At 28.1% G+C, this 19,932-nt stretch overlaps 2 protein-coding genes across 2 annotated transcripts; one reads left to right on the top strand and one right to left on the bottom strand.

Moving 5' to 3' along the window:
• Positions 1-4,689: 4,689 nt before the first annotated feature.
• Positions 4,690-6,420, top strand: LOC132925921 (uncharacterized). Its single transcript, XM_060990278.1, has one exon. It carries the CDS (start codon positions 4,690-4,692, stop codon positions 6,418-6,420), a length of 1,731 nt encoding a protein of 576 aa, XP_060846261.1.
• Positions 6,421-13,694: 7,274 nt separating this feature from the next.
• On the bottom strand, positions 13,695-18,131 carry LOC132925920 (52 kDa repressor of the inhibitor of the protein kinase-like). Its single transcript, XM_060990277.1, has 4 exons — positions 18,106-18,131; positions 15,763-16,824; positions 14,483-15,700; positions 13,695-13,869 (listed from the first exon to the last, which is right to left on the bottom strand). The coding sequence occupies exons 1-4, from the start codon at positions 18,129-18,131 to the stop codon at positions 13,695-13,697; spliced, it is 2,481 nt and encodes an 826-aa protein (XP_060846260.1).
• Between the last annotated feature and the right edge of the window lie 1,801 nt (positions 18,132-19,932).

The following is a 19,932-nucleotide window of genomic DNA, read 5'->3' as shown; positions in this document are numbered from 1 at the left end:
TAGTTTGCTATTATAACGATAACCTTGAGGTTTTCTGTTGGCTAGTTTCACATAATTCTTCATCAACATTCCCAAGTTGGGTGGCAAATGTGTATCAACAACTTCATTGAAATGATCTACAGATGTAATCATTTCTGAAATACGTTTTGTATTTGCATTCAAATTTTCTTCTAACTGCTTGCATTTTATCTCCAATTCACGAACGTGGGTCCTTAAATTTTTCTTCCTTGGAGTATTCACTGATAGCAGCTGAGTTGTTTGGGTGCACATTGAAGTAGAAGAAGAAGTTTGACTACTTTCTGAAATTGTTCTGTTGGACGACGTAACGCCTGTAAAAAACAATTTATTTTACATTTAATGGGTTTCAATAAATACTTCATAATAATATAAACAAAAAATAATAAATAGAACATAGTATTGTATTAAAATATAATATCTAATAGTAATTAATAACCTAGATACTTACAAGTTTCTGATATTGTAGAGTTTGATTTCAATGGTGTGCTTGAACTAACAGGTTTTTCAAGAATAACATAATTTTGACTAGTATTAATTAATTCAGTACTTTGATCCAATTCATTGGCTTCATTATTTGTAGCTGGCTCAAAATGAACAACGGTTGATTCTAAATAAATATTATCAAAGTATGAATAATTGAAAAATAAACAATTCTGACAATAATTATTTGTTTACTAACCAAACTTGGTAGGAACAGCGGTTGGCAATAAAACAGTTTCTTGAGGATTAGCATACATTTTGGAAATAAAATGTTTGCTACAGACACGATAGTTACTAAAAGTTTTTTTCAGAAGATCTAATCGATTACAGTTTGCTAACCATTCTTTACAACTAAAAATATAAATATAACAACCATTTAATTATGATTGATCGACAAGTGAAAACGAAGCAAATTTACTTACAGATATATATCCTTAGGGAACCGGTGCATTTTGTTGCATTTTTCTTTGGTCTTACTTTTGCTATTCACACACGATTTAACGATACACACGAGTACCATGATTACGTACACTAACTATATTCTTATATTAGAAAATAAACGATTAAATTAAACTGAATCAACTGTGAATCAACAAAGCGAAAACACGTGAAAAGATGTGTAATCTGTTAGAAATGTTTGAATATTATTATCACTAAATTGTAAACAAATTTACAAATATGATAACAGTTTCCTCCAAAAACATGGCCGCCTTAATTCGACAATATTATCAAAGTGTCCGACCCCTGACTGCCGCTATAGCCATCGAAGCAGCACACGTCGGTACCTAAATTCGAACGTAAGACATTAAAACACGTCTACGGAAAATAGTAAAAATTTGTGTTTAAAGTGATTTTAGAGAAAAAACACCTTTTATAAAATCGAAAGAGGACAATATTTTAGAGACAATGACATATCCATTTTAAAATACATTAAATATTTAGCTAATACTCAAACGTTTAAAACATAACATTTTTCACATTTTTAATGTGTCATAACTTTTTTAAAAAACATTATTTTAAAAAACGGATATGTCATTGTCTCCAAAATATTGTCCTCTTTCGATTTTATAATAGGTGTTTTTTCTCTAAAATCACTTAAAACACAAATTATTACCATTTTGCGTGGTCATGTATTCGTGCTCGAAAATTGTGTGTGTAACGTCCCCTTAAGGATATCAATAGTAAAATAATTCAAGTCATATATCATAGTTTTTAATCATACCAATATCATACTTGCAAACCCCCTCTAAGATATCATGTATAATATAATATCAACAGCATAATTTTTTGTGACATGAAATGAGTTAATTTTGTTATAAATGCAAAGCTGTTTTATTCCAGTGAGGGTTAGGTCATTAACTGCAACATTATCAGAATAGTTAACTTCATTTCTTAATTATTATTGATTTGTTCTACCTCATGTTGGCATTCAGTTTTATTAGACTTACAAAATCTACATGGAAAGTTAGCTATAAAACTCTCTGAAAATCTTAGCATAGAATGCAAACCTAAATGGTCACCCAAAATCAAACCCACGGAGAAAAAACTTTGTTAATTTCACCATTATAAAGAATATCGATTCCAGTAGTCTCTAAAAATTTGAGCTCGGAAATAAGTTCTGAAAAAACAGCACGGTTCCCGTATTCTTGCCTATCCTGAGATTTAAATAACGATCCTAAAAATATATTTTCTAACGAGGAAGAATATTCAGGAGGTAGACACGCTAATGAGGCATAGACAGCGCCTAACTTATTATTACCTGCATGGGATCCCATGACGGCAAAATAAGTTTATGGGAATTGTCTTTTAGTTTACTTTGCCACAGTTTAGACTGAACAAAATTACTAATACACTTTTTTGAACTACATTCTAATTGTTTCATATATTTAATTACTATTTCAAACAAATTACAATCTTGTAAAATTATTTTTTAAACACATCTCAGAGGAATAAAAGACATTTGAACAACTCTTGGCTCAAATAAAACATGTCCTCCCATCATTCTATCGTTTAATCCACACCCAATATCTACCATTCTAGGTCTTGAAAGAACACCCATTTCATCTAAAGCTATAAAACGCAAATGTTCAGAATTTATATTAGAAAAAGGGTTTTCAAGGGAATCAAACATGAGTAACATATCTTGAAATAAATTAATATAAAAATTATTTAGACTTATGATTTCTAGAAGTTTTTTTTTTTAAAGGGATAAAAATGAATAATTAAATTGTTGTATATCGTCAAACAAAACTTGAATTATTTTCCTGGGAATAGTGCCGGATCAAGGGGGGGGGGGGCAAGTGGGTATTCTTGCCCCGGTCGCTGTTGGTATCTGGGTGCTCTTAAGATTATAAAAAATAAAAAAATAAGCTAAAAATATCTCATAAAATATGTATAAATTATAATACTGTATATTTAAACAGAATAAATAATATTAGATATTCGAATACGTTTATCTTTTGTTTATATTTTGGTCCGGTGTTGACATATTTTATATTTATAGTCGCCTAGTTATTAACAGTCAGTTTCGGAGAAAACCCAAACTGGCGATCGATGATAAATGCATAGGTTTTATAATAGGTATTTACAATGTTGGAATGTACGATAATATTTATTATTGCTCATTAATTCATGTCGAATAGTCGAAGGTTGTTGTCAGATTCATTTCAACTCTACAATTTTTTTTATTTTAACATTTCTTCACCAAAAAAAAAATATGATGAATTCAAAAAAAAAGCTCAGTGGGGCTGAAAATAGAAAAAGAAAACTGGAACTTGAAAAAAATGTACAAAAACTACCTAAGATCGTAAATTTTTTCAAAAACAGAAACCAACGGTAAGCAATTTTTATAGCTGTCAAAATAAATTATATATTTATAGTTAAATACTTAAATGTAATAAGTTTAATCAATGTTGAGAATGTTGAGATATTTAAAACATGTTTTAAATATCTAAATAAAATTAAAATAAACAAAATTAATTAACATAACGTTATTTCTATAGAGATTGTACATAATAAATTATTTGAAACAAAAACGTTATCAACTAATGATGTGGACCACGATTCAGATACGGATGGGAATATTACAGAAACAGAAACCAACGGTAAGCAATTTTTAAATCTGTTAAAATAAATTATATATTTACCTTTAGTTAATTTATATAATGAATTTAATCAAGGTTGAGATATTTAAAACATCTTAATAAAATTGAATTTTTATTTTGTTGCAACAATAAATAAATAAATTTATGTTGTTTAGTAAAGAAATTTATACAATTTAGTATAGAATATTAAATAATTATTTGTTTTATTTTTAAATTTCATATAAATCATTCATATTTTAGATTTAAGTAGGTATTTTTGATTTTACTAATTTTAATTATAAAATGTATAGTTAAGTTATATCAGCTAATATAAGCTTAAAGCGTAAAAACTAATCTAAGGCCATCACAAAATACCTTTCTTAATTTACCTTTAATTTATAGAAGTGGTTCCTTCAAATTCTGATACAAATTCATCAATATCACATACAATTATCATACCCGAAGAAAAAAATAAACATAAAGTTATTTCTACAGAGATTGCACATAATAAATTATTTGAAACAAAAACGGTATCGACTAGTGATGAGGACTATTATTCAGCTATGGAAGGGAACAGAACTAATTGCAATAAAGTAGACACCATAAACATACATTTTACTGATCTTGGTACATGGCCTTTAAATATTACAGATACACAAAGAACATATTTAGTGAAAATGAGGTACAATTATTCTGAAATTCATGATTTTAGAAATTCGGAAAGAGACGGTAGAAATGTTAAGTCTGACTGGTTTTTTAAGATACTTATGAATGGAAAAAAATTAAAGAGAACATGGCTCAGCTATTCTTTATATAAAAATGCACTTTTTTGTGTACCTTGTAAATTGTTTACTAAAATAGAAAACTCATCCAAAATATCAAAATTAGCATATACTGGCTTAACAAATTGGAAAAAAGCTACGGAAAAAATTCCATTACATGAAAATTCACCAATACATAAAAAAATGTGTGTTCTTGGACTTCATTGGAAATAGCATTGAATCACTGCGAGGGTATTGACACAGAATTGCAAAATTCTATAAGAAAAGAAGAAGGTCGCTGGAAATCCGTTTTATTGGCAATTATAGACATTATAATGCATCTAGCAATGGACGGAAGTGCGTTTCGAGGATCTAATGAAATTATTTCTAGTGTGGGAACATCAAACCGAAGTGGAAAGTTTTTAAATTTAGTTAATCTAGTGTCACATTATCATGAACCATTATCAAAACATATTGAAAGACATAAAAAAGGTGGTCTTTCTTATTTTTCTCATGGTATTCAAGATGAGTTTCTAGAGATAATGGCAAAAAGAGTTAAAGATGAAATTCTTTCAAAAATAATAGAGGCGAAATATTATTCTATACTATTCGATTGTACACCAGACATTGCACACCAAGAACAAATGACCCAAGTTATTCGCTATGTTATACAAAACAACCAGAATGAATGCGAAATCATAGAAAGTTTTTTAAAGTTTGTGCGTGTGTACAACAAAACTGGTGAATCATTAACAGAAGATATATTAGATTGTTTGACAAAAGATAATCTTAGAATATCTGATTGTAGAGGACAATCATTTGATATCGGGTCAAATATGAGTGGAAAAATTAAAGGAGTCCAAGCACGAATTATTGAAATGAATAATCTTGCAAGATTCATCCCATGCTCAGCTCACTCCTTAAATTTAATTGGTGTTAATTGTGCAAAAAGTATACCTAAAGTAGAAACATTTTTCGGCATCATACAGAAATTATTTAATTTCTTTTCAAGTTCAACGCAAAGATGGGATATTCTAATGAATAATTTAAAGTTGTCATTGAAAGGGTATAGTATAACAAGGTGGTCAGCTAAACATCGTGCAATAAAATCATTAAATACTCAACTGGATATGGTTTTTAAAAGCTTTGACGTTCTAAAACAAGAAAAATTATCAGAAGAAACAAAATTTGATGCAGATAATTTGATAAGATCACTTAAAAGTTTTTCTTTCATTTGTATGCTTACCGTTTGGGAAAAAATTCTCAGTGCAATTGACAGAATTAATATAATTTTACAAAAACCAAAATTAACAATTGATGTAGTTGTCAAACATCTGCAAAGTCTCCTTAAAATATTAGAAAACTTTCGAGAGCAAGGTATAAATGAGGCTTTATTTAATTCAAAGAATAAAGCTGAAGTATTAGGCATAGAAACGGAATTTCCAAAAGTCAGATTACGAAAAAAGAAACTTTTACCCGGAGAAATTGCAGAAGATGAGTTTTGTAACATAAGTGAAGAAAATAAATTTTTAATAATGATTAAAAATGTTATTGACAATATCTTAACAGGACTACGTCAAAGATTTAAATCAATGGAAAATATTGCTCAAGATTTTTCATTTTTAGATCCAACAATAATTTATTCTTGGCCTATGGAAAACTTGAAAAGAGCAGGAGTCGATTTATGCAATAAATATGAAAACGACCTCAACAAAATTGAATTCATTTCAGAACTAGAGAGCTTTAAAGACCATGTTTACAACATAGATGGCGATTTAAAAAGAGCAACATTTTTTGAAATGTTGAATTTTATTTATAAAAATAAACTTCAAAGTGCATATCCAAATATATCCGTTGCTTACCAAATATATCTTACAATGCCAGTTACTTCAGCTTCGTGTGAACGAACCTTTAGTAAATTTAAATTAATAAAAATATATTTAAGATCTACTACGGAGCAAGCTAGACTTAATCACTTATCTATTTTATCCATAGAAAATAAAATTGCAAGACAAATCAATTATGAAGACGTAATTAATGATTTCGCTGCAAAAAAAGCTAGAAAAGTTAATTTTTGAATTTTCAGAGTATAATTTTTTTACCTAATTTAAGTAATCAAGAGATTTTTATTTATGTTTTTGTTTTTATATTTTTTAATGGTTTTTAAATATAATATTGACTATGATCTATAATATAATATATGTTAAGACAACGATTTAAATAAAAAATATTTGTAATATAAAAATATACTTTTGATTTGTACCTACTTAAAAATTTTGTTTTGTGTTGACAACCCGCAAACCCTGACCCCCGTGGCTAATACTATGTAAGGGCGCTACATTTTTATTAGCCCCGGGCGTCAAATGTCTTAGATCCGGCACTGCCTGGGAATCACACTGTTGTTATACCACTCAGATGCCAACGATATTGAGTTAAAATGCAATGTATTATTAAATTGTTTGCCTGTAACTGGTTCTGTACAGTGCTGACTAGAAGGAATGTCATCATTTAAAATTGGGCGGTTGACAAGATATATAGAAGAATTTTTGTGTTCTCTTGTAAAATGCAAATTATCATTAGAAGTTGAAATATCTGGTAAATTTTGTATGTTGTGTCAAATGATTTTTATATGAGTGAAAAGTAGTAAAAACTCTATAACAATTAGGCTCCAAACATTAAAACTCCGTCAACAATTTTGGATCATGAAAAATATTTAAATGAGTAATTAAATTGGAATTTAAATTGAATATATGCATACATATAAAACACAGAGGCATTATTAAAAATAAATTTTAAAGTAATATTGTAATATATTTTAAACAAAATCAATCACAAATTATGAAAATCATTAACTAAAGTTTTTACAGACAAATGGTATTTGTCGGATTTTAGTTTTATATCAAAAAAATAGTGTTGTATAAATACCCATACCTGTTCACACTCAGCCGGATAGTGAACGTTTAATAAATAGAACGACTTAAAACATACGTCTACAGCTTTGTTTAGTGTTTCTAATTTGAAGTAAGTGTCATCAATTACAACAAAAAATGCAGTTGAATTAATAACGATCACATATGGTTGTAACTTTAGCCCAAATTGAACAGCTTTGTCAATTTTTGTTTTATGTGCTATTTTTAATTCACCTACATCCTAAAAAAGTCAAATAAATATTCATTTTTTACCCTTTTAAGTTAAATCACGTTTAGTAGTACTTACAGATATAAATGTGATGAATGCTGCAGCTTGCTCTGCTTTAGACGGTCTCCAAACTGAGGTCTTTCCATCAATCTTACGTTTCCTATCAAGTTTTATGGTAAGTGGTTGCAACAACAATGGAAGTAATTGAAAAACTTCTGTATATTCATTACCTTTAAAAAAAAAAAATAGTATAGAATAATTTTAAGTTATAATAAAAAATATTTAGAATTTATAATGTTTTATTGTTAATTAATTTAATATTTACCAGGCTTTGATGGAGTCTGCAGTTCTTTTATAAGACTAGGCCTTAGACTCCAAATTGACAATTGGCAGTTTTAATATAGTCAATAAGCTTGACTATAAAAACATCTATCTTATTTAATAGTAAGAAGTCTTTTCAGGAAACAAATAGTTGAAATCAAGTTCAATCTGAAATAAATGTAAATCAGTAACATAGATAATTCAGTATTCTATAATATAGGTCTATTTATGGAAAACATTTTATTAATATTTAAGATCATGTCTATAGGTAACTAGTTAAATTTAATTTAATTGAACGAGAAACTTAAAACATTAAAATACCACACATATAAGAGGATATACACACACATATGGGGAATGGGACTTTTCGGCGCTGCCGTATCGGCGATAGATATTTTCGATGCTGCCGTTTCGGCGATAATGACAAAATACATGTTTAATGAAAATAAAGTATAAGAATAAAAAAATTAAAAAATGCACTAAAAAATTGGAAAAAAAATTTTATATTTTGTAGGTCAGAGGGCACTTGATTTAAGAACTACAAAATAAAGTTATGTGAATTGACATTTATTTCGTATTATTGGACGATATCACACTTATATTAATAATATAAATATATAAATTAAAAAAAACAGCACCTTGCCAGTATCCCGCCACTATCGGGATCACCTGACATAAAAAAACACAATTAATAATTAAGGAAAAAATAACACAACAAGCGACGATCGCCACGGCCTCAACATCGCCGGGATGTCGCCAAAACGCTACTAACGAATAACGGCTAGGCGTCCGATAATAATAATAATAATAATAACAATAGTAATAATAATAATAGTTGGTGGCCGTTCGGGAGGATATCCCACTACAATTTTATATTTTATTTTTATAGTATTGTTACTTTTGTATTTATTAGTTGTTTAGTTCTGGACGTACTAATTGGCTACTATTACTACTAGCTATGATAAAATTGTTATCGAAGAACCACCAGTGTTGTGCATTATCTAGATAAAATATAATTATCGTTTTATCTTATCTAGATAAAAAATATTTTAAATATCTTTTTATCTTATCTAGATAAACAAATAGGTTATCTAAAAATAATTATCTTGATAATTATTCAGTAAATGATTTAGAAATTCGAATTTTAATAATTATTTTAAGAAGATTTCAAACACTAGATCAAAAATGTCAGTTATTTGTTTAAACTGCACTAAAAAGATAATCGCGTACTCAGGTTCTACTGGAACTTATTGAGTCACTATAAAGTAAGTGTATTTTCAAAATTTTTTGAATTTTATTATTTGATTAGTTATAACCAATATTACTAAGTTAGTATTTAATGGAGTTGAAGCTTTAATCAGAAAAGATCATCCAAGTGCATTGTATGTGCACTGTAGTGCCCATAATCTTAATCTTTCAGTCTCAAGTGCATGTAATATTCAAGGAATACGGAATACTATGAACACAATAGAAACATGTTATAATTTTTTTAACACTTCGAAGAGACAACAGTTTTTTTCAACACATTTAGACAAACTAAAACAAAACGAATATTCATCTCAAACACAAAAACTAAAAAGATTATGTCCAACTAGGTGGATTGAGCGTTACAACTCAATTGAAACATTTTATGATTTTTTCCCTGCAATTTTAAATTATTTAGAAGAAATAATTATGTGGAATGACAGTGATACATCAAGTAAAGCAAATCAACTTCTATTAGCACTACAAGTATCGGAATTTAATGTAGCCCTGACTATTCTTAATTATATTTTTCAGTATACTCATTCGCTATGTAAATATTTACAAACCACAAATATTGATTTAGTTGACGCAATTGAACATATAAGTTTAGTGAAAAAACAATTAATGTCCATAAGAGAAAACGTTAGTCTTGAATTTAACAAACTATATAATGATCTTAATAAAAGATTAAATGATTTTGAAATTAAAATTGAAATTCCTCGATTAGCTAAGCGCCAAAAACACCGCATAAATATTTCAGCAAATGATCCTGAAGAATATTTCAAAATAGCTTTATTTATTCCTTTTCTTGATTCGTTCATTCAACAACTAAAACAAATTTTACAGTAATGACATTGATAGTTTTGATTTTGTGAAATCAGAAATTTTAATATGGAATCGTTATCTAGATGATAGTAACATTAAAACAAAAAATGCCATAAACATATTGAATAATTGCAATTCAGATTTATTTCCAAATGTTTTTAAGCTCTTGGAAATACTGGTCACACTTCCTGTCACATCTTGCGAAGCTGAAAGATCATTTTCAACGCTCAAACGCATTAAAACTTACTTAAGAAACTCTACGTCCGAATCAAGATTGAATGGACTAGCTGCTCTCACTATGATATTGCATTAAGTCCGAAGAAGTAATACAGCGTTTATCGAATTTGAAGCCTCGTTTAGACTTTATTTTATCATTTTATTTCATATATTTTATTTATTTTTTTTATACATTTTATTAATAATATGGTAACACAAATAAAAAATAAATTTATTATTAACACAATTATTTATGTTTATATCTGTTGTAATATAATTTTGGACCCCCCCCCCCAAGGGGTTTCTGGTTGCGCTACTGTTACTAACTACTAACTACTAAGTGCTAATTTATTATTTTAAAGTATTTACATAATATGTATTTTGTAAAAAAAGTATTAGTTTGTACATTCAAAAATATCTATACTAGTTATAAGTTTATAACTGATAGTTACTATAATATTATTTAATAAAGTACATTGAATAAACTTAAATACCTAAAATAAAAGTAGGTACCCAAAATAAAAAACCTTATCGAGTAATATGTAGATTATACTATAATTTATATCCATTATGTAATATTTAGTCTATTTAAATTACTTTAGTATACCTAATAGTTTTTAAGGAAGACTGCATTTTGTATTCATTTATCTATGGGTACTACTGTAGGTTTCTGCTATAGTCTATAGTACCCACTAATATAACTGATTTTACTGAATGATTTGAATTTAAATAAAATAATACTCTTTGACATATCAAACATACGAAGTAAAATGCAAACATTGTGTAACTATTAAATCAAGAACTGCTGATACTAGATTCAAAACCAATTTACGAAATCATTTAAAGGTGAGTACTTTAATATTCATAATTTATACTAGTCAAAAAGTATTCAATACATATTTTGATAAACTTAACTAATATGTTGTAAAAATATTTTATATTGCAAAATAAACACTGTAATATCCACTCTGTAAAAAAAATGTTTGGCTTGAAAAGAAGTAATATTGGTTTTAATGATGAACTGCCAGATTCTACTGATTTAAATAGTTCTAAAATATCAAAAGCTAGAATGTGTGATCAATCTTCCCTGTTTGAATTTACAAGCGTTAAAAAAGCATTGTTTCTAAAAGTGAGTACAAAAATTAAAATGTTATGAGGTTTTGATGCTTATTCTAAGTGCATTTTTTTAGGTGAATTTGATCAATTAATCCTAAATTAAAACAAAATGATTTTAATTACTTTGCCAAAAAGGATTTCCTAGTCGTAAATTGCTTTCATGACCAACCCTGATGTGTAGATTAAATGCAGCATTTGATAATCTTATATGTAATTTAAATAAAGATATGTCTAATGTTAAATATCCTTAAACTACAACTGATTGTTGGAGCATTTTTAAAAGGTATAGGTATACATTTTTTATTATTAAGATTAATAAATTCTAAAATGTTCTTTTTTAGTTAGTATTATAAATTATAATATTATTTTATATAGATCATATATTGGTATTACATGTCACTGGATTGATGAAAAAAACTTAAGTAGAAAATCTGTACTTTTGACAAAGATTGGATGGTCGACATACATTTGATGTGCTAGCAGGTGCAATGGAATCGGTTTATTTAAAATTTGAGATTCTAAACAAAATATCTTGTGTGGGTCTAATTTTGTTAAAAGTTTCAAGTAATTTAATGCAGTACTGATGGTATCTCTAAAATTAAGTTTTAATATATTGTTTTAATTTATTTTCATGTACATTTTAGAATATATGGAAACCTATCCTTGAGGTTGAAAATGATGTTCAAGATCCATGCCTTAAAGAACCTGAGTGATATTGATGGTGAAGAAAATAAGGATGATGAGGATAACATTGATAAGATTTGTAGTTCAATAATTCCAATCACTGAAATTATTAAAAATAATGTTGATAATTAACTATAATTTACCGGCCCACCACCGTTGTGCTGCACATACTTTGAACTTAGTTGCGACAAAAGTAATCATTAAATTTTCTTATTTAATAAACTAAAATTATAAACTAAATATTTAATATTTTAGGATATTGAAAATGCACTAAACAAACCTGGTATTCATGGAGAACATCTATTATACAAAAAGCAAAGCCGTCTAACTATGACTAAATGTATGGCTGTATAGAATAAACAGTCGTTCAACATGTATGGCTGACATAATTCACAAATCTTTAGATGTATACTTGAAATGTCCAAATGATACAAGATGGAACTCAATGTTTGATTCTATCAAATTCATGTTACCTCAAATAAAAAAAGCCCAAGAAAGTTTTTAAGAATGTGTGATGAATTAAATGTTGTGCGATTAACTAAAAGTGATATTGAATGGTTGGAGGAGTATGTAATTGTGATGGAACCATTAGCTGTGTGCTTAGATATTTTGCAAGGAGAAAAGTTCATGTATTTTGGTTATTTAATCCCATCCATTTCTCAACTTATTTCACAGTATGAGAATATGAAAATAAATAAAAATTTCAAGTTTTGTAGATCATTAGTTGATATAATTTGTTTCAATATTGAAAAAAGATTTGAAACTCAACTAACTGACTCATTTCTTATAATTGCTGCCATATCTCACCCTTTTTTTAAAACAGATTGGATAAAAAATGATGTTAAAAGAGAAATAGCTATTAATCAGTTTAAAAAAGCAGTTAATGAATTTTCCCAATATTCTAATGTGGAAGATGACAGTACACCAGAAATTAATAGTAATAAAAATCAATCTGATGATGTATTAAATATTTTTTTTTCTAACTGGTCTAACAAAACAAATATCAATAATTCTGAAGAAAATGAAATATAAAATTATTTTTCCAAGAGCCCAACAAAGAATTTAACTTCATTAGATGATACTCCTATTAAAAAAAAGTTTTTTTAAAATACAATACCCCTTTACCAAGTAGTGCTCCAATAGAACGTATATTTAGTGTGGGAGTGCAGTTCTGACCAAGAAACGTGGAAAAATGACTGATGCAAATTTTGAAAAAGTAATGATGATTAAATGTAACAAAATGTAAATTTTTTTCTTAACAATTGATTAGTGTATAATTATTATGTAAAATATAATAAAGAAAAGTAATAATAAATTAATGTGTCTACTATCTATGACTTAAAAAGTTAAGAAAAGTGTATTTAAAAATTGTATTTTGAGCAAAATAAGTATTAATAAATAGTATTCTCAAAGTATTCGAATAATTTTTTGAGTATTCCAGAATGTATTCTAAATATATTTTTTGAAAATTATTCGAATACGTATTCCGAATACAAAATAAAAGTATTCTTTACAAGACTGTGTTAATCACACCTACTGTATAGCAGAGCGTTACTCACCTTTTTTTTTCACTTGTTAACTGTTAAAATACATGTATTATTTGGAATCGGATAAATAAAATATAAGTAGTTTTAAATTATTAACTTTATATATTTTATACAATTTATTTTGTATACAATAACATTTCAATGTTCACTTTATTTTATGTTGCTAACGATACTCCATCTTTGAGGTCATTATAAACTTCCCATTGATCATTGGATCTATAAGCAAACGCCTTATAGTAGCCTGCAGTCACTCTTAAGCCCTACCGGTCTTGACCACTAAACCCTACAGGGCTACAGCCCCTCTTAAATAATAAACTTCCTTGTAAATTTGTATTGTCTTTGCAATACTGTCTAAATGCAATTGAACTTCTCCTGCATAATTGTTTTGGATTGCTCCAATATCGCTTGTGTTGAAGCTCGTTGATGCTTCTAGATCTGGGGACATTAAACAATATACAAATTACAGTTGTTTTACAATATAAAATAATTGTTTCTCTTTATCATTATTTAAAATATATAAAATATCTTTAGGTAATGATTTTAGTTTTATCAACAAATGGCTTTTCATACTGATAGATATAATTCTATTACTTTTGCAGCTTTGACACTCAATATACTCTTTTTCTGTGAAATATTTATTAATTTTTTCTCGGCTGTTAATTCTTCCCTCATAAGCCGTCAATCAGTGGCGGCTCTAGAGTTTGATTCTGGGGGGGGGGGGGCCAAAAACATCACACTTCTTTTTTTAATAATTAATAATATATTTATTAAAATTACACATATTTAACACATATTACCCACATTAGTCATTATAAAATACACATTTCAATACATTGAAAATATTATACAAAATAAACATAAAAATTACATTACAATTTATAAAATAAAGTCTAATTTTCGGTTTTTATTTTTAGAAAATCTGTCAATAACTTGATCTATATCTATAGATATGTCTCGGTGAATGTGCATAAGAGCGAGACCATTGAGTCTGTCCTCAACCATTCGTGTACGTAACCAGGTTTTAAGCCGTCGCAATGTCGAGAAGGACCTTTCAGCCGTCGCTACACTGACTGGCAAAGTTGCTAAAATATGAATCAAAGTATGAATCGCGGGAAACATATCAACATCACACACATCGAGTACTTCTAAAGCTGTTTCTGGAATTTTGCCGTTATTCATTTTCACACGATTCCACTTTGCTAGCCACACATCATACTCGGCTTCTAAACAAATCGCATTATTCTTCAAAATACCACCGTAAATCTCTGACAATTTTATTATTTTTAGTTTGGTTTTATTTGCTTCTTCTGATTTTTTTAATGCTTCAAAATCTATTGTAGCTGGCATCAAAATTCGTAGGTCAAAAGAGTTTAAGACATCTTCCGAAAAGCGGTTTTGTAGATCATTTATAACTGAATCTAAGATTGGTATATAGATAGAAATTCTATAAAATACTTCTGGAATAGAATCTGAATTAAGTTGATTTGCTCTATAAACTGACCTTTTTGCTATTCGTGGTTTTATAATTTCCACATCTAATTTGGATGCCATATTTTGTGCCTTTTTAAAGATTTGTTGAAAAACTGGATCTGCATTTTCTCGTTTTGTTTGTAAAACTGATAAAACATCATTATAAGCATCGATAGCGGAAACAGCGTCTAGTTTAGTAGATTGTAGTAATCGACTAAGAGGAAGTGTCGTTCCTAAAACATCGGAAAGGGCAAATGTTGTAACTATAAATTCACTGGAAGTTACTGTATTTAGAAGTGAGTGTGCTTTTGTTGAAGTATCTGGAGAACGAATCCAATAGGTGATTTTTTCTAAGCCTTCACATATTTCAGGCAAATAAGTACAAAACTGAATTGTTCCGTCATGTTTTTCTTGCCACCGTGTCTCACAGAGCCCCGAAAATGACCGACCAAGAAGAGTACGAAAAACATTAGTTATTTTGGCGGATGAATTTGAGAAAGCTATTATTTCTTTCATTTTATTTATAGTATTCTGGCAAGCCAATATATTATTAGACCTTTTAAGAGAGTTGTTTAACGAATGGTTCATACAGGGACAACGTTTTGCATAACTTGCTACTTTACGTATCTCTTGAACAGCACCATTAATCTCCGATGACATTACTGCACAGTTGTCTGTACCAATCCCAACGCATTTTTTTTCCAACTCAAATGTATATTTTTTACAAAAATCAATAACAATGTGTCCTAGAACTTTTCCAGACAAACGCCGTTCTTCTCCTTCAATATCTTCAGATCTTATGGACTCATAACAATCAACAAATGAAATAAAATCTTCTCGAATTGTCTTATTATGTACATATCAAGAGAAATACTCATCTGTTCTCTATGTGCGGCATCTGTAGTCTCATCAAAAATAATTGAAAACCATCGAGACTGATGTACTTTTTCAATTAAATTTTGTAATACTTCTTCACCACATGCATTTATTAGTTCATTCTGAGTGTTCTTTCCAATGTATGTTGCATTGGCTGATGCATTTTTAAGATGATTCTCAAGTTTGGTATCTCCAGCGGCCACTCGAAAGCGCAAAAGTTCCCTAAAGTTCCCATCGTTCTTTGCACTGCTAACAGATTCTGATGATTCTATTGTCTTAATATTTTGATCTAAAACATAGCCATCATCTCTGTGTCCTCGTAAAGGAATATTTTGCCGTCCACATAAAATAATTGTCTCAATTATTGGACGAAGACGAGACCGATTTTCTTGTGCCTGAGCTAACCGTTGAGAATTCACTTGGTTGATGACTTCCAATTGAGGGGCATGATATGTTATTAAAAAGTCTTTACCTGCACTAACTGCATCTTTATGATACTTTGAGTTCTCATGAGTTGTAAGGTAGCCATCTTTACCATAAAGCTTTGCAAATGACGTAAGTGGTTTTTTTACTAACTTTCCTAGTTGACTACCACTCTGGTGAGATCCATATTCACCAGAAAAAAGTACACAATACTTACAATAAAGACCACGATGAAGATCTGAGAGGACAAGCCAGTGATGAGCTTTAAGATGATGGAGTCCAACAAAACGTTTAACGTCTCTACCACCTTTTGAATGTAGTGAGAAAGGAAAATTATATGTATTGGATGGAAACCATGGATTTTCTAACAATTGAAATTTAGTGAAATCATTCAATTTAATATTTTTACCAAAATAACGGCCTATATCATAATCAAATGCACTATCTATATTTATAGTTTGGTTTTCAATTTTCTCAATTTCAGTAGGATTGGTTGTAGATATCGTTGATAGCTCACCAGCATTAGCGTTAATCTCAGTAGGTTGAATTATATCATTATCAGTACTTTCCTTTGGTTTTTTTGTAAAAAAAAAATCTATTGGCTTAGATAATTGTCTCTTCCTACTACCACCAAAAGTTACATTTTTTTCTTTATCCTATAAAACATTAAAAACATACATTGGAAGTTGGAAAACATTTTAGTAACTTTATTATAATTTTAGATTATAATAATTAATAATGTTTTTTTTAATTTTTTTCGTTTTATAAAAAGTACTATCCGTAGATATCGTATACAATGATTTATTTTATAAAACATATATGGTTTGTAATCATTGAAAACATTAATCATAAAAACATTTTTTTTATCTAATTAATAATCTAAAAAATTCTAATGTTATAATACAGTAAATACTTATTGAAATCAAATAAAGAGTTTAGAGTAAAGAATTAATCAAATAATTGAATATGCTATAATAATACGTACCATTACAATGCAAATTGCGAGCCGGAGATTAAATTTTATACTATGGTAACTATTATATATATTGGTCGTCTGGTCGCGTAAAATCGCTGTAGTAAAATGAAGCTACAATCATTAAAAGGATATTACTCTGAACTACGAAAAACGTCTGAACACATAGATACATAGAGAATTCTTGGAACTATTCATATCTACACGCCGCTGACGATAAAACACACACAATAGAAAAAAGGTCAGTTCCAGTGCCGCAACTACCGCAGGTGCAGGCGGTGCAAGGCACCGCCTGAAGGGCCTCACATGTATGTATGGGGGGCCTCGGATTTTACCATTACCATACATAATATTATAAAAAAAATTGTAAAATCAAATATAATAATTCAATCATTTTGAATTTTGTATTTTCGTGTTTATAAATATAGATCCTATTCCATTGACTCAAAAATAGTCAATACCCATGTATTTATATCTATAAATAGCACGGACGTATATACGTCCGTGATATGTAGGCATATTGCTTATTAATAGTCCGCCTAGTCCGGTATAAATCTATTTTTATATGATTTAATAACATCACGGCAGAATTATCAATGTTGTTATTGTAATTTGTATAATTGTATGATACATTAATATTGCACTCCGTGTCCCGCGCATTATTTATCGATTTATTTAGAATTTAGCTTACTATACAGCAGTACAATAGTTGTCAATAGTGTCGTATAGTATATTATAGCGTTGAGACGTTTGTCATTTATCTTGGTTTTTTTTTTAAAACAATTAAAACAAATGTCATCAAGAATATTTGAAAGTGGTGCGTCAAAAAGACGTAGAAAAAGGCAACAAACAAATGAAATTAAAAAATATCACGGATCATTGAATAGATATTTATTTAATTCAAGTAAGTGCAGTTATAAAATATCTACCTATTCACAAAATCATCTTTTTTCATAGCTTGTCAGTGGGCACTAACTAGTTAATTTTCGTTCATATTAACTTTGTAACTTAACTACCTAGTTGAATTAATTATTGAATATTTAAATGTGTAAAATAATCTAATCTAACTCATTAAAATCTTACATAGTTAAAAGTTATTTTTTGTATTAAAGTAACTTAACTTTAACTAGTAGAAAAAAATGACTAACTTTGTCTTTTTTATTAATCAAAATAATGTCTCTTCTATATTCGACATAATATTACTATTTAGGTATAAGGATTAAGTACCTACCTATTTCAAAAATATTCAGATTTGTTATTATTGTTGATTTCAAAAATATGTTGAAATAAAATAGGTTCAAGTATCAAGTATATTAAAATATTCCTAATATTATTATCCTGTTGAAATGTTGAATTTCCCTATTTTATTCTAAAATGTATGATTTATTATTATAATGGCATTATTAATATAAATATTATTCCCAGTTTCCTAAAAAATTGACATTAGTGATATTACATTTATGGGAGTTTTAAGCTTTTGATGTTAATAAGTTCATAAGTTCATATTCATTTATAATTATTATATGTATATAAATTAGTTATATAGCTTAACTTACTATATGTATGCTTACATAGATATGAACGGTGTTGCTAATTCAAACAAAAGTGGCATACAAAGGGTTGATGATGATGAAGTCAAAAATGATGGCAATGACATTAGTAATATTAGCCAAGCTCATGACAAAGGTTAATATTAAATTATTGTTTTAATATATTTTTATAAAATGCAGACAAATAGTAAAATTGACACACAATTTGTGGGAGCTTTATAAAGTTTTTATGTTTATAAATTAATTACCATTTATAATTATTATTAATTATTATTTGTTTATAAATTAGTTATGTAGCTTAACTTACTATATGTATGCTTACATAGATATGAACGGTGTTGCTAATCCAAACAAAAGTGGCATACAAAGGGTTGTTGTTGATGAAGTCAAAAATGATGGCAATGACAATAGTAATATTAGCCAAGCTCATGACAAAGGTTAATATTAAATTATTGTTTTAATATATTTTTATAAAATGCAGACAAATAGTAAAATTGACACACAATTTGTGGAAGCTTTATAAAGTTTTTATGTTTATAAATTAATTACCATTTATAATTATTATTAATTATTATTTGTTTATAAATTAGTTATATAGCTTAACTTACTATATGTATGCTTACATAGATATGAACGGTGTTGCTAATCCAAACAAAAGTGGCATACAAAGGGTTGATGTTGATGAATTCAAAAATGATGGCAATGACATTAGTAATATTAGCCAAGCTCATGACAAAGGTTAATACTTAATTATTGTTTTAATATATTTTTATAAAATGCAGACAACTAGTAAAATTGGCCACAAAATTTGTGGGGCTTTAAAGGTTTTGATGTTTATAAATTAGTTATATAGCTTAACTTAGTATATTATGTAAATGTATGCTTACATAGATTTGGACAAATTTGTTAATACTAACGAAAGTGGCATACAAAAGGTTAATATTGATGAAGTTAAATTGAATAATGATGGCGATGAAAATAATTTTGTATTGAGTTACAATGATATTAGTGATGTTGAAACCAATAGCCCAGGTAGATATTTACTATTTTAGTACCTATAAAGTATATATACAATATTTAATGTGGGTTCAATTTAATGGTTTATCCAATAATCCATGTATTTAATATTATCTATTAACTAGTCTTATAATATTAATGTGTAATGTGTAGTAAACTAGTAAATCATTGTGTAGTCACTAGTCATTA

This window comes from Rhopalosiphum padi, chromosome 3 (assembly GCF_020882245.1).
Source record: "Rhopalosiphum padi isolate XX-2018 chromosome 3, ASM2088224v1, whole genome shotgun sequence".
Taxonomy (NCBI): domain Eukaryota; kingdom Metazoa; phylum Arthropoda; class Insecta; order Hemiptera; family Aphididae; genus Rhopalosiphum; species Rhopalosiphum padi.
The sequence above is the reverse complement of the archived record's forward strand: the minus strand, read 5'-3'. Positions and strand labels throughout refer to the sequence as shown.

What these genes read in the sequence shown, in the direction of transcription:
- LOC132925921 (XM_060990278.1), top strand. Translation starts at nt 4,690, where the DNA reads ATGGACGGAAGTGCGTTTCGAGGATCTAATGAAATTATTTCTAGTGTG.
- LOC132925920 (XM_060990277.1), bottom strand. Translation starts at nt 18,131, where the DNA reads ATGAAAAAAGATGATTTTGTGAATAG. An exon ending in AAAGATGATTTTGTGAATAG is followed by an intron (nt 16,825 to 18,105) that starts GTAGATATTTTA and finishes TGGTGGTAGTAG; the next exon opens with GAAGAGACAATTATCTAAGC. An exon ending in AGTGTAGCGACGGCTGAAAG is followed by an intron (nt 13,870 to 14,482) that starts GTCCTTCTCGAC and finishes TAATGTCCCCAG; the next exon opens with ATCTAGAAGCATCAACGAGC.